The sequence below is a fragment of the Bufo bufo genome, chromosome 8 (genome assembly GCF_905171765.1).
Source record: "Bufo bufo chromosome 8, aBufBuf1.1, whole genome shotgun sequence".
Classification (NCBI taxonomy): domain Eukaryota; kingdom Metazoa; phylum Chordata; class Amphibia; order Anura; family Bufonidae; genus Bufo; species Bufo bufo.
In genome coordinates, this window is record NC_053396.1 from 68,664,716 (window position 1) to 68,677,723 (window position 13,008).

The 13,008-nt window shown below is 38.6% G+C and overlaps 1 protein-coding gene across 3 annotated transcripts in view; it reads left to right on the forward strand.

Moving 5' to 3' along the window:
- Positions 1-2,279: 2,279 nt before the first annotated feature.
- The window catches only part of VSIG4 (V-set and immunoglobulin domain containing 4), a 477,091-nt gene continuing 466,362 nt past the window's right edge, over positions 2,280-13,008 (forward strand). For all 3 annotated transcript variants that reach the window (XM_040442132.1, XM_040442133.1, XM_040442134.1), the window contains exons 1-2: positions 2,280-2,398; positions 9,281-9,628. In XM_040442132.1, the coding sequence (XP_040298066.1) occupies positions 2,326-2,398; positions 9,281-9,628 (421 nt within the window). In that variant the 5' untranslated portion in view covers positions 2,280-2,325. The remainder of the gene's footprint in view (positions 2,399-9,280; positions 9,629-13,008) is intronic.

Here is a 13,008-nt window from a genome sequence, read left to right on the forward strand (position 1 = left end):
GTACCCATGTGCTATGCCAAGAGTTAGTAATCGTCCAGGGAGCATGGGCAGGAGCAGCAATATGAGCTCCTGCCTGTACTCCCTTCTTGTGCGGTCCCATTCATAAACTTCACAGTTTGTACTTCGTACACAGCTGAGCAGTCAGCAATGTACAGAGAACTGAGTTTTAGGTGCACAGGGAATGGTGCGCTTTAGTTAGGGAGAAGTATAATAAAAATACTAAATTAATAATGTACAGTCGTGGCCAAAAGTTTTGAGAATTACATAAATATTGGAAATTGGAAAAGTTGCTGCTTAAGTTTTTATAATAGCAATTTGCATATACTCCAGAATGTTATGAAGAGTGATCAGATGAATTGCATAGTCCTTATTTGCCATGAAAATTAACTTAATGCCAAAAAAACCTTTCCACTGCATTTCATTGCTGTCATTAAAGGACCCGCTGAGATCATTTCAGTAATCGTCTTGTTAACTCAGGTGAGAATGTTGACTCGCACAAGGCTGGAGATCATTATGTCAGGCTAATTGGGTTAAAATGGCAGACTTGACATGTTAAAAGGAGGGTGATGCTTGAAATCATTGTTCTTCCATTGTTAACCATGGTGACCTGCAAAGAAACGCATGCAGCCATCATTGCGTTGCATAAAAATGGCTTCACAGGCAAGGATATTGTGGCTACTAAGATTGCACCTCAATCAACAATTTATAGGATCATCAAGAACTTCAAGGAAAGAGGTTCAATTCTTGTTAAGAAGGCTTCAGGGCATCCAAGAAAGTCCAGCAAGCGCCAGGATCGTCTCCTAAAGAGGATTCAGCTGCGGGATCGGAGTGCCACCAGTGCAGAGCTTGCTCAGGAATGGCAGCAGGCAGGTGTGAGCGCATCTGCACGCACAGTGAGGCGAAGACTTTTGGAAGATGGCCTGGTGTCAAGAAGGCCAGCAAAGAAGCCACGTCTCTCAAAAAAAAAATCAGGGACAGATTGATCTTCTGCAGAAAGTATGGTGAGTGGACTGCTGAGGACTGGGGCAAAGTCATATTCTCCGATGAAGCCTCTTTCCGATTGTTTATGGTATCTGGAAAAAGGCTTGTCCGGAGAAGAAAAGGTGAGCGCTACCGTCAGTCCTGTGTCATGCCAACAGAAAAAAGCATCCTGAGACCATTCATGTGTGGGGTTGCTTCTCATCCAAGGGAGTGGGCTCACTCACAATTTTGCCCAAAAACACAGCCATGAATAAAGAATGGTACCAAAACACCCTCCAACAGCAACTTCTTCCAACAATCCAACAACAGTTTGGTGAAGAACAATGCATTTTCCAGCACGATGGAGCACCGTGCCATAAGGCAAAAGTGATAACTAAGTGGCTTGGGGACCAAAACGTTGACATTTTGGGTCCATGGCCTGGAAACTCCCCAGATCTTAATCTCATTGAGAACTTGTGGTCAATCCTCAAGAGGCGAGTGGACAAACAAAAACCCACTAATTCTGACAAACTCCAAGAAGTGATTATGAAAGAATGGGTTGCTATCAGTCAGGAATTGGCCCAGAAGTTGATTGAGAGCATGCCCAGTCGAATTGCCGAGGTCCTGAAAAAGAAGGGCTAACACTGCAAATACTGACTCTTTGCATAAATGTCATGTAATTGTTGATAAAAGCCTTTGAAACGTATGAAGTGCGTGTAATTATATTTCACTACATCACAGAAACAACTGAAACAAAGATCTAAAAGCAGTTTAGCAGCAAACTTTGTGAAAACTAATATTTTTGTCATTCTCAAAGCTTTTAGCCACGACTGTATATTAGAAAAAGTTTTATTAGGGCATCTTATTAAAATTTTAGACATAGGTTTAGTTACTCTTCAAAAATCTGTGCCTACCTGTGGCAGATCGTTCGGTCTAATGACGATCTGCCGCAGGAAAACCACTAGACAGTGTGGGGATTAGCGATGGCATAGTGATCGATTCTCCCCATGCTGCAGAGGAAATTGCTGTATGTAATAGCAGCGGTCGCCTCCGCTAGCTAGAGAGCAATTGCTGGAAGGGAACGCTTCCCTCCTGACAATCTCTTGCTCAATTGTCTTGGGTAATACATCAGTCATCAATTAAAAAATTTACAAAATACATGGCACTGGTCACGGTAGAGGTAGAGTTCATGAGTGTCCCATATTTTGTAATATATATTAAATATGCATAGATGTGCTATTTTCTTAGAAATTAGAAAAGGGAAGGAAGTTGTCTCACTGCAACCTTAATATGGAATACATAGAAAGTCAAAAAGGAAATGATCTCCTTCTTGTCATTGCAGTTTATAACTTGCAAAGAAGAAGCATGGAAGATGACTTGGTTATGGGGCATATCAAGTGGCTCCTTATGTTTGTCATTTGCTTTTCAGGCAGAAATGGTGAGTCACAATTTTGTTATGCTTTTCCAGTAAACTAGCCAGGTGCTTACAGATTTTTTCTCTAGGTATTTTCTTTTCTTTGTAAAGCTGTGTTCCTCATAGAATATATAACCTTTTCAAATTATCATTACATTTTACTTCATTTGTGTTACCATCTTATGAGATAAGTCCCACAGCTGTCTCCCACTCTCCTGGTGCTTTGATGATCCCTACTCTACTTAAGAAGACACCAGTATTATAAATGGCATATTGTAGATTGGGTTGCTGTTACAGTGTTTTCATGGGACCTAGGAGTTTTTAAGGGGCATCTCAAACATTCTATATTACTTCCACATTCCCAAAAAGGCATTTTTACATTTGGTTGCCCCAAAATACCTTTTAATAAAGTGTCCTTATGTATTACAATGCAGAATGTATTTAAGAACACATTTCACATCAACTCTGCTGATGTGAATTCTGTTCTCAGATTTCATCCATCATTCTTCATTTCTTTTTCTACTATAATATGAATTTCTACTCATATCTATCTTTTTACAGAGCTGTTATGGTACACAATGTTGATGTGTACATAAAACGCTTAGCAGAGTGATAGATCTCCTTATAGAGACCAACTATGTATGTTCACTTATAAGCAACGCTACATGAGAAAATAATATGAATCCTACTCCCTGCTGATGAGGGCAAGCACTCCAAAACAACTGTCTACGAATGGATATGTGGTTTAGGCATTTTCACTTGTCATGTCTCAAAACTTGGTAAAAAGTGAGACTTTAACTCATAGGGAGCCAATTCTACAAGATGGTGCTAGCAAGATGGTTCTATTTCATTGGGAAATACCTGTTTATACATAAAAAGCATTACCATGCTTGTATAGTTCCCGTGAAAAAAAAGTTATGTGAGCTGGGCTGGTTAATTTTCCTATACTTTATTATATAATTATATTTTCAAAAAATATTAAAGATCATTCAGAATATTGAAAATATAGGAAGATTTAGCAACCCTTGCTCTCCAGAATTGTGGCTTCAAAAAGTTACCAATTTGGGATTTCCAATTATTTGCTCAAAAATGTTACAACATTTTGCATTTTTTGCATGTACTTCTGTTTTAAAAAGTGGGTGAAAAAGTAGGCGCAGTTTGCCTGTCAAGTTGATTAAGCAATCCACCAGCAGTGACCATGCTTGCACAATAGAGGAAAAAAACACCAACCCCTGTTAAGGGGCAGTTTATAATGCGCTGGAAAAATGAATCCAGCCAGCAAATAAGGCAATATGGACAATGACAAAAGATTAGGAAGTGCCTTGTATTAACTTTCTCTGCATGATAAATGCCATTTGCTGAAGTGAGGCAACCCCATTGAAATTAAATAGTGCACTGTCTCTTTAAGGATCTCTGTACAGCAGCCTGTATACATGTGAACTGAACGGAAAAATAGGTCCCTCCTATAATGAGAGATTAAGAGGTTAATTAAATTTGCTTAATTCAGCTTTGAGGTGATCTAATTTACATATGCAAGTACACGTGTGGTCAATCAAAGAACTGGCACATGATTTATTGTATTTACAAAGGACCGGAGAGCATTTTTTGTGTTTGACCAAAGGTGACATTAATAGACAATCATCAATATAGGAAAACATCCACAGTGATCACTTATCCCCTATCCTGTGTATAGGCCGAGGATATGTGTTATTTGAGGAACAACCATTTAAAGCCCCCCAGTGTTGGATTACGGCAGCTATAAAGTTATAACTTAACTCTATGCAGAGAGTAAGCTATGAAGTGGGGAATAATCCACAGTTCCCCAATCACTAATATATATATATATATATATATATATATATATATATATATATATATATATACAGTACAGACCAAAAGTTTGGACACACCTTCTCATTCAAAGAGTTTTCTTTATTTTCATGACTATGAAAATTGTAGATTCACACTGAAGGCATCAAAACTATGAATTAACACATGTGGAATTATATACATAACAAACAAGTGGGAAACAACTGAAAATATGTCATATTCTAGATTCTTCAAAGTAGCCACCTTTTGCTTTGATTACTGCTTTGCACACTCTTGGCATTCTCTTGATGAGCTTCAAGAGGTAGTCCCCTGAAATGGTTTTCACTTCACAGGTGTGCCCTGTCAGGTTTAATAAGTGGGATTTCTTGCCTTATAAATGGGGTTGGGACCATCAGTTGCGTTGAGGAGAAGTCAGGTGGATACACAGCTGATAGTCCTACTGAATAGACTGTTAGAATTTGTATTATGGCAAGAAAAAAGCAGCTAAGTAAAGAAAAACGAGTGGCCATCATTACTTTAAGAAATGAAGGTCAGTCAGTCAGCTGAAAAATTGGGAAAACTTTGAAAGTAAGGGCTATTTGACCATGAAGGAGAGTGATGGGGTGTTGCGCCAGATGACCTGGCCTCCACAGTCACCGGACCTGAACCCAATCGAGATTGTTTGGGGTAAGCTGGATATCAGAGTGAAGGCAAAAGGGCCAACAAGTGCTAAGCATCTCTGGGAACTCCTTCAAGACTGTTGGAAGACCATTTCAGGGGACTACCTCTTGAAGCTCATCAAGAGAATGCCAAGAGTGTGCAAAGCAGTAATCAAAGCAAAAGGTGGCTACTTTGAAGAACCTAGAATATGACATATTTTCAGTTGTTTCACACTTGTTTGTTATGTATATAATTCCACATGTGTTAATTCATAGTTTTGATACCTTCATAGTCATGAAAATAAAGAAAACTCTTTGAATGAGAAGGTGTGTCCAAACTTTTGGTCTGTACTGTGTATATATATATATATATATATATATATATACATACACACACAGTGGATATAACAAGTCTACACACCCATGTTAAAATGTCAGGTTTCTGTGCTGTAAAATTTTTTGAAAAAGATAAATCATTTCAGAACTTTTCCACCTTTAATGTGACCTATAAACTGTACCACTCAATTGAAAAACAAACTAAAATATTTTAGGTAGAGGGAAGAAAACAAAAAAACCTCAAATAATGTGGTTGTTATAAGTGTTATAACTGGGGATGTAGCTGTGTTCAGAATTAAGCAATCACATTCAAAATCATGTTAAATATCATGTCAGCATACACCTGCAATCATTTAAAGTGCCTCTGATTAACCCCAAATAAAGTTCAGCTGCTCTAGTTGGTCTTTCCTGAGATTTTCTTAGTCGCATCCCACAGCAAAAGCCATGGTCCACAGAGAGCTTCCAAAGCATCAGAGGGATCTCATTGTTAAAAGGTATCAGTCAGGAGAAGGGTACAAAAGAATTTCCAAGGCATTAGATATACAATGGAACACAGTGAAGACAGTCATCATCAAGTGGAGAAAATATGACACAACAGTGACATTACCAAGAACTGGACGTCCCTCCAAAATTGATGAAAAGACGAGAAGAAAACTGGTCTGGGAAGCTACCAAGAGGCCTACAGCAACATTAAAGGAGCTGTAGGAATATCTGGCAAGTACTGGCTGTGTGGTACATGTGACAACAATCTCCCGTATTCTTCATATGTCTGGGCTATGGGGAAGAGTGGCAAGACAAAAGCCTTTTCCTACGAAGAAAAACATCCAAGCCAGGCTATATTTTGCAAAAATACATCTGAAGTCTCCCAAAAGCATGTGGGAAAAGGTGTTATGGTCTGATGAAACCAAGGTTAATTCCAAAAGATATGTTTGGTGCAAAAACAACACTGCACATCACCAAAAGAACACAATACCCACAGTGAAGCATAGTGGTGGCAGCATCATGCTTTGGGGCTGTTTTTCTTCAGCTGGAACTGGGGCCTTAGTTAAGCTAGAGGGAATTATGAACAGTTCAAAATACCAGTCAATATTGGCACAAAACCTTCAGGCTTCTGCTAGAAAGCTGAACATAAAGAGGAACTTCATCTTTCAGCATGACAACGACCCAAAGCATACATCCAAATCAACAAAGGAATGGCTTCACCAGAAGAAGATTAAAGTTTTGGAATGGCCCAGCCAGAGCCCAGACCTGAATCTGATGCCCTCGCAATCTGACAAATTTGGAGTGTTTTTGCAAAGAAGAGTGGGCGAATCTTGCCAAGTCAAAATGTGCCATGCTAATAGACTCATACCCAAAAAGACTGAGTGCTGTAATAAAATCTAAAAGGTGCCTCAACAAAGTCTTAGTTTAAGGGTGTGCACACTTATGCAACCATATTATTTAATTTTTATATTTTTTCTTCCCTCTAAGATTTCAGTTTGTTTTTCAACTGAGTTGTACAGTTTATAGGTCACATTAAAGGTTGAAAAAGTTCTGAAATTATTTATCTTTGTCTCATTTTTTTATATCACAGAAACCTGACATTTTAACAGGGTAGACTTTTTATATCCACTGTATATATACACACATACACACACACATATATATATATATATATATATATATATATATACATATATACATATATGCAGGGAGTGCAGAATTATTAGGCAAGTTGTATTTTTGAGGATTAATTTTATTATTGAACAACAACCATGTTCTCAATCAACCCAAAAAACTCATTAATATCAAAGCTGAATATTTTTGGAAGTAGTTTTTAGTTTGTTTTTAGTTTTAGCTATTTTAGGGGGATATCTGTGTGTGCAGGTGACTATTACTGTGCATAATTATTAGGCAACTTATCAAAAAACAAATATATACCCATTTCAATTATTTATTTTTACCAGTGAAACCAATAGAACATCTCAACATTCACAAATATACATTTCTGACATTCAAAAACAAAACAAAAACAAATCAGTGACCAATATAGCCACCTTTCTTTGCAAGGACACTCAAAAGCCTGCCATCCATGGATTCTGTCAGTGTTTTGATCTGTTCACCATCAACATTGCGTGCAGCAGCAACCACAGCCTCCCAGAAACTGTTCAGAGAGGTGTACTGTTTTCCCTCCTTGTAAATCTCACATTTGATGATGGACCACAGGTTCTCAATGGGGTTCAGATCAGGTGAACAAGGAGGCCATGTCATTAGATTTTCTTCTTTTATACCCTTTCTTGCCAGCCACGCTGTGGAGTACTTGGACGCGTGTGATGGAGCATTGTCCTGCATGAAAATCATGTTTTTCTTGAAGGATGCAGACTTCTTCCTGTACCACTGCTTGAAGAAGGTGTCTTCCAGAAACTGGCAGTAGGACTGGGAGTTGAGCTTGACTCCATCCTCAACCCGAAAAGGCCCCACAAGTTCATCTTTGATGATACCAGCCCAAACCAGTACTCCACCTCCACCTTGCTGGCGTCTGAGTCGGACTGGAGCTCTCTGCCCTTTACCAATCCAGCCACGGGCCCATCCATCTGGCCCATCAAGACTCACTCTCATTTCATCAGTCCATAAAACCTTAGAAAAATCAGTCTTGAGATATTTCTTGGCCCAGTCTTGACGTTTCAGCTTGTGTGTCTTGTTCAGTGGTGGTCGTCTTTCAGCCTTTCTTACCTTGGCCATGTCTCTGAGTATTGCACACCTTGTGCTTTTGGGCACTCCAGTGATGTTGCAGCTCTGAAATATGGCCAAACTGGTGGCAAGTGGCATCTTGGCAGCTGCACGCTTGACTTTTCTCAGTTCATGGGCAGTTATTTTGCGCCTTGGTTTTTCCACACGCTTCTTGCGACCCTGTTGACTATTTTGAATGAAACGCTTGGTTGTTCGATGATCACGCTTCAGAAGCTTTGCAATTTTAAGAGTGCTGCATCCCTCTGCAAGATATCTCACTATTTTTGACTTTTCTGAGCCTGTCAAGTCCTTCTTTTGACCCATTTTGCCAAAGGAAAGGAAGATGCCTAATAATTATGCACACCTAATATAGGGTGTTGATGTCATTAGACCACACCCCTTCTCATTACAGAGATGCACATCACCTAATATGCTTAATTGGTAGTAGGCTTTCGAGCCTATACAGCTTGGAGTAAGACAACATGCATAAAGAGGATGATGTGGTCAAAATACTCATTTGCCTAATAATTCTGCACTCCCTGTATAGAGTAAGGAATTAATCATCACAGATCTCAAATGTCGTAAAGTAACAATTTTGACATTCCTGTTAAATATAACGTATGTTTAAGACCTACTACTTAGTTTTGTTTATCCTTTGACATATGTAATCAAGGTCTTCTTTTGAAATTTACTAAATTAAAATATGTAAAGAAGATGTAATTTTGCAGATGCAAGGCTGGAGCACATGACCTTCCCATTTTATAGGAAATGCTTTCATGCGACATACTGTGTATGCATTCATACTGTGGAGATGAGAAACTCCCATTGCTAGCAGAGACTAGCTGAAGTTTTCTTCCAGGCACTCTTGTACCAATGTCAATGTAAGGGCATATTCACACTACAGTATATATTTTGCGGACAACAAATTGTGGATCCACAAGATAACAATGTAGTTCATGTGCATCCAGCACTTTTTGCACACCCCATTTTAACAATGCCTATTTTTGTTCATGAAATGGAGAAAAATAGGACATGCTCTATCTTAATTGCAGGACCACAGAACGGTCATATGGATGCAGACAACACACGGTGTGCTGTCCTCAAAATTTACAGCCCTATTGAAATTAATCAGTCCACATCCGATCACAGTCGTCATAGCTCCAGGTCATTTTTCTTCCCATGGTATATGTCTCTGGTTTTTTCTCATGAGTGTTGTGTCTATACTTGACACAGAGAACCAGAACGTAGGCTCCACTTGAGCCAAGATAAATGTTAATGTTCTTTGTACTGCACAATATATCAATCATGTATACTGCAGATGAAAATTTTCCTTCACATTGTCTCCTGAGGTTTTTTCTTACTTAAAACAAATTAATATTTTGTTCCTGAACAGCTAATTGTGACCTTTCCATAAACATGAAGAAGATTGTGACAGGAGTACGTGGTCTCTCAGTGGACATTCCCTGCACTTATACACCATCCAAAGATTATGAGGTGGTGGAGGTCGAGTGGGTTTTAGACCATAAAGTCATCATTCATCGCATTGAGTCACAAGACCACATCCCACTCGTTGAGTTCAGAAAAAGGGTGGAAATATCCAAATCTGCAGGAGATGTGTCCCTGAGTATCAGTAAACTGACCTTAGGGGACAAGGGTGATGTCAAGTGCAAAGTTACCTGGAAGAAAAATGATGGGGCTAAAATTTCAAAGGAGGAAATCACTAAACTTAAAATACTCAGAAGTAAGTAAAGCCTTTCTCATTTCATAAAATCCTGCTAATTTCCCCATGTTCCTGGGATCTTGAATTAGAGTACACTGCAATCTAATGTTTTTGACTCTGATCACAATGTAAGAAATACCAGTGATACCCAAAAGTTGTAGGTCAGATACATGCAATAAAACCGTAATAATAAAAATAATAATAGCCTGAGCTTTGTTGACTCAGCCTTTGGGAACATTAAAATCTCATGAATGAGTGCCCATACCTGGAAGATAACTGGTCATATATGGACAATTAGTCTCCAGTGAAGTCTAATGAGAGATAAGGAATACTATTAAGTGGATACCCTCATTTTTCAACATGTATCTCATATCCTATTTTTCAAGTTTGGGGTCAGAGAGGGTCCCAGGGGTCTCACTCATCAAACATTTGTAGCTTTATCCCATCAATATTTCAGAAATGTTTGTGATGAGGAAACCTTTTTAAACCTGAAGTATATTCTCAAATGTATACAACTAATTTAATGCAATTTTAGTATTTAAAGTGTTTCTTGAATATATTAATATACCTTTCGTAAAAATGTTCAAAACATGTTCAACAACTTCCATGCAAAATGTGCTATTTGCTTTTGTTTCAGAAACCAGGTATACTCGCGCACAATTGTTCACACACATTGCATTTTGTGCAAAAATTTGCAACTTTTCACTTTTCAAGGCTTGCCAAGTCCACTTTATAAGTAGACATACCTTACTAAAAGGGTTGAGGCAATCACAGTCCAACACATTTACCATAATTTATGCCAGAATAGTGGTAAAACTGGAGTTAACATAACCGCTCCCAGGGTTTTGTTTAAATAAAAAAAATAGCGTAATTGCACTAGATGATGTCATTAAGGCCTTTTGCACACGACCGTATATATTTTGTGGTCCGCAAAAAAGGGATCCACAAAAAATACGGATGACATCCGTGTGCATTCCGTATTTTGCGGAACGGAACATCTGGCCCCTAATAGAACAGTACTATCCTTGTCCGTAATTTTTTTTTATGGAACAGAAATACAGAAACGGATTGCAAACAGAGTACCTTCCGTTATTTTTTGCAGACCTATTAAAATGAATGGTTCCGTATACGGTCCGCAAATAAAACTGAACAGAAACGGAATGAAAATACGTTTGTGTGCAAGAGGCCTAAGGGCAACAGACTTTTCTAACTGACCACAATATAAGGACTTTTTTTTTTTTTTATAATGCAAGTCCATATAGTCATCATTATGTACACATATCCACGGATACACTGATTGTGACCTTGTGCCAACTTGCTGTACAACAAAATATTACAAAGTGTCATATACAGTGCTCAGTTTAATCTGTGGTACTGGTTGTAAACTGGACAGCCACTTTCATAGTCAGCCCAAGTGCTTAGTTCTCAGAGAGATGAAGGGTAATTGAACCTTTGCTGCTTTTGTGCACTGAATGGTGGCTTATATGATATCAGCCTAAGATGCGCTGTCTTCATCATCCAAAATATAAAAGGTATGTGTACAAAGGGGCTGAAGAGCCAATATAAGGACATGTACCCACGTTATTGATGAGCTGCTGTGACAAAAAAGAAGTCAGTGTTAATATTGAGAATAACATGTGAATATGCACTCTACTCAAAAAGGACCAAAGTTTGAGAATGTACACCAATACTTGGACTTCAGTTGGACTTAGCATAAAAGGTGGATTCAATCAAGACTACTCTGAATTTTGACTATTTTTCATTAAAGAGGTTCTATGGGCTAGAGATAGTAATGACCTATCATCAGGATAGCAAATAACTATCCTATTCTCATTGGATATCCTACATCCAAGCTTAGTACAATGTGTACTACTGGGCACCAGTGTGATAAAGCTCAGCTCCCATTTATTTGAATGAGATGACCTGCAGTACCCTGGCATGGCCACTACACAGTATAGTGCAGATAGGTCCTCAATATCTGTGGCCCGGAGTACCCTTTTAAAAAGAAAATCAAAGCAAATTTTCTGTTCTTGCAAGGACACCATACTGGAGGTCACTTTGAATTTTCATGAACAACAGGCAGATGAAAAAACTCTGAAACAGTTTTCACTTTACAATACTGTGGTATGAAAGACTGTATATATGTGAAATATGTGTATATTTTGATACAATGTAGTTTCAACAACTGTAACAATCTGCACAAGAAACTATTGTATAATATGTATATTTTGGTATTGCAGCAAATTCAGATACATCTGTGGACTTCATTACTACAGGAAAACCTAACATCAAGACAAGTATTTTATTCTGTTTGTATGGCATTACATCTTTGCACTTTTTGCCTATAACTGCAAATTGGTGTCAGTCCTTGGCTGCTTTCCAGATCTTGTCTGCTAAATTTGCTTTTAGCTTGTGTTATGTCATTTTATCTTTACCACTGTTCCAAAGGTTCCTGGTAATGTTTTCCTATATAGTACGCACGCACACCAACATTTAAATCATACATTGTGCAATATTTTAAGCCCCTAGAATATCCAACAATAGCAGAAAAATCATGAAAACCTTTTGCCTATCTGGCTCCTATATGTAACCAGACGTATAAAATGGTTGGGTTACATCACGATCTGCCGGCTGCCTGTGCCGTTGCAGATCGCTGTGACCACGCTGCCATTAGACTACTGAGGTCACAGGGAGAACTCCTGAAGTCAGCAGGAGCGGTAAGGCTTTGATAGATCCTTGCAGCACCCTGCTACATGAATCTATCAAAGTGTTAGGCCTCAAGAATAAAAATACATTCATGTGCAAGATGCCTTAAATGTAAAAGCCATCATGGAACGCTTTTCCTTATGGAAGAGCACCATCTGCTGTCTGTAAAATTAACTGTCAGCCTACAGGCGGTTAAAGATACATTAGCATAAACTCTGCCCTTTTGTGCCATGATTCACTGAACTGTTCTGCCAAAATGCAGTCTGTTTGCAGTGTCTGGTTTATGAGATGGGCAAGCTTCTGGTGCATATTTCAAACACATCTGCAGGCCCCCATTCACCTGATGGGGGCTAAAATTGTGTTCTTTTAACCTAGCCCAGGCTGGTATATGTCAACATATAGAAATATCTTGGAAAAAAAAACATATACCACACATCATCCTTTTTATTAAATATGGGATCCTCTAATGGACACATGCTACTGTATGGCTTTACAGCGGAATACGTAGTATATGATGGCTGAGTATAACTCTTGACATATACTGTGTCTCAATGTATTGCAAAAGGCCTCGATGGTAAGGTTTGTCTTTTTGCTGATGACACAAAGATATGTAACAGGGTTGATGTTCCTGGAGGGAAACGCCAAATGGAAAAGGATTTAGGAAAACTAGAAGAATGGTCAGAACTCTGGAAACT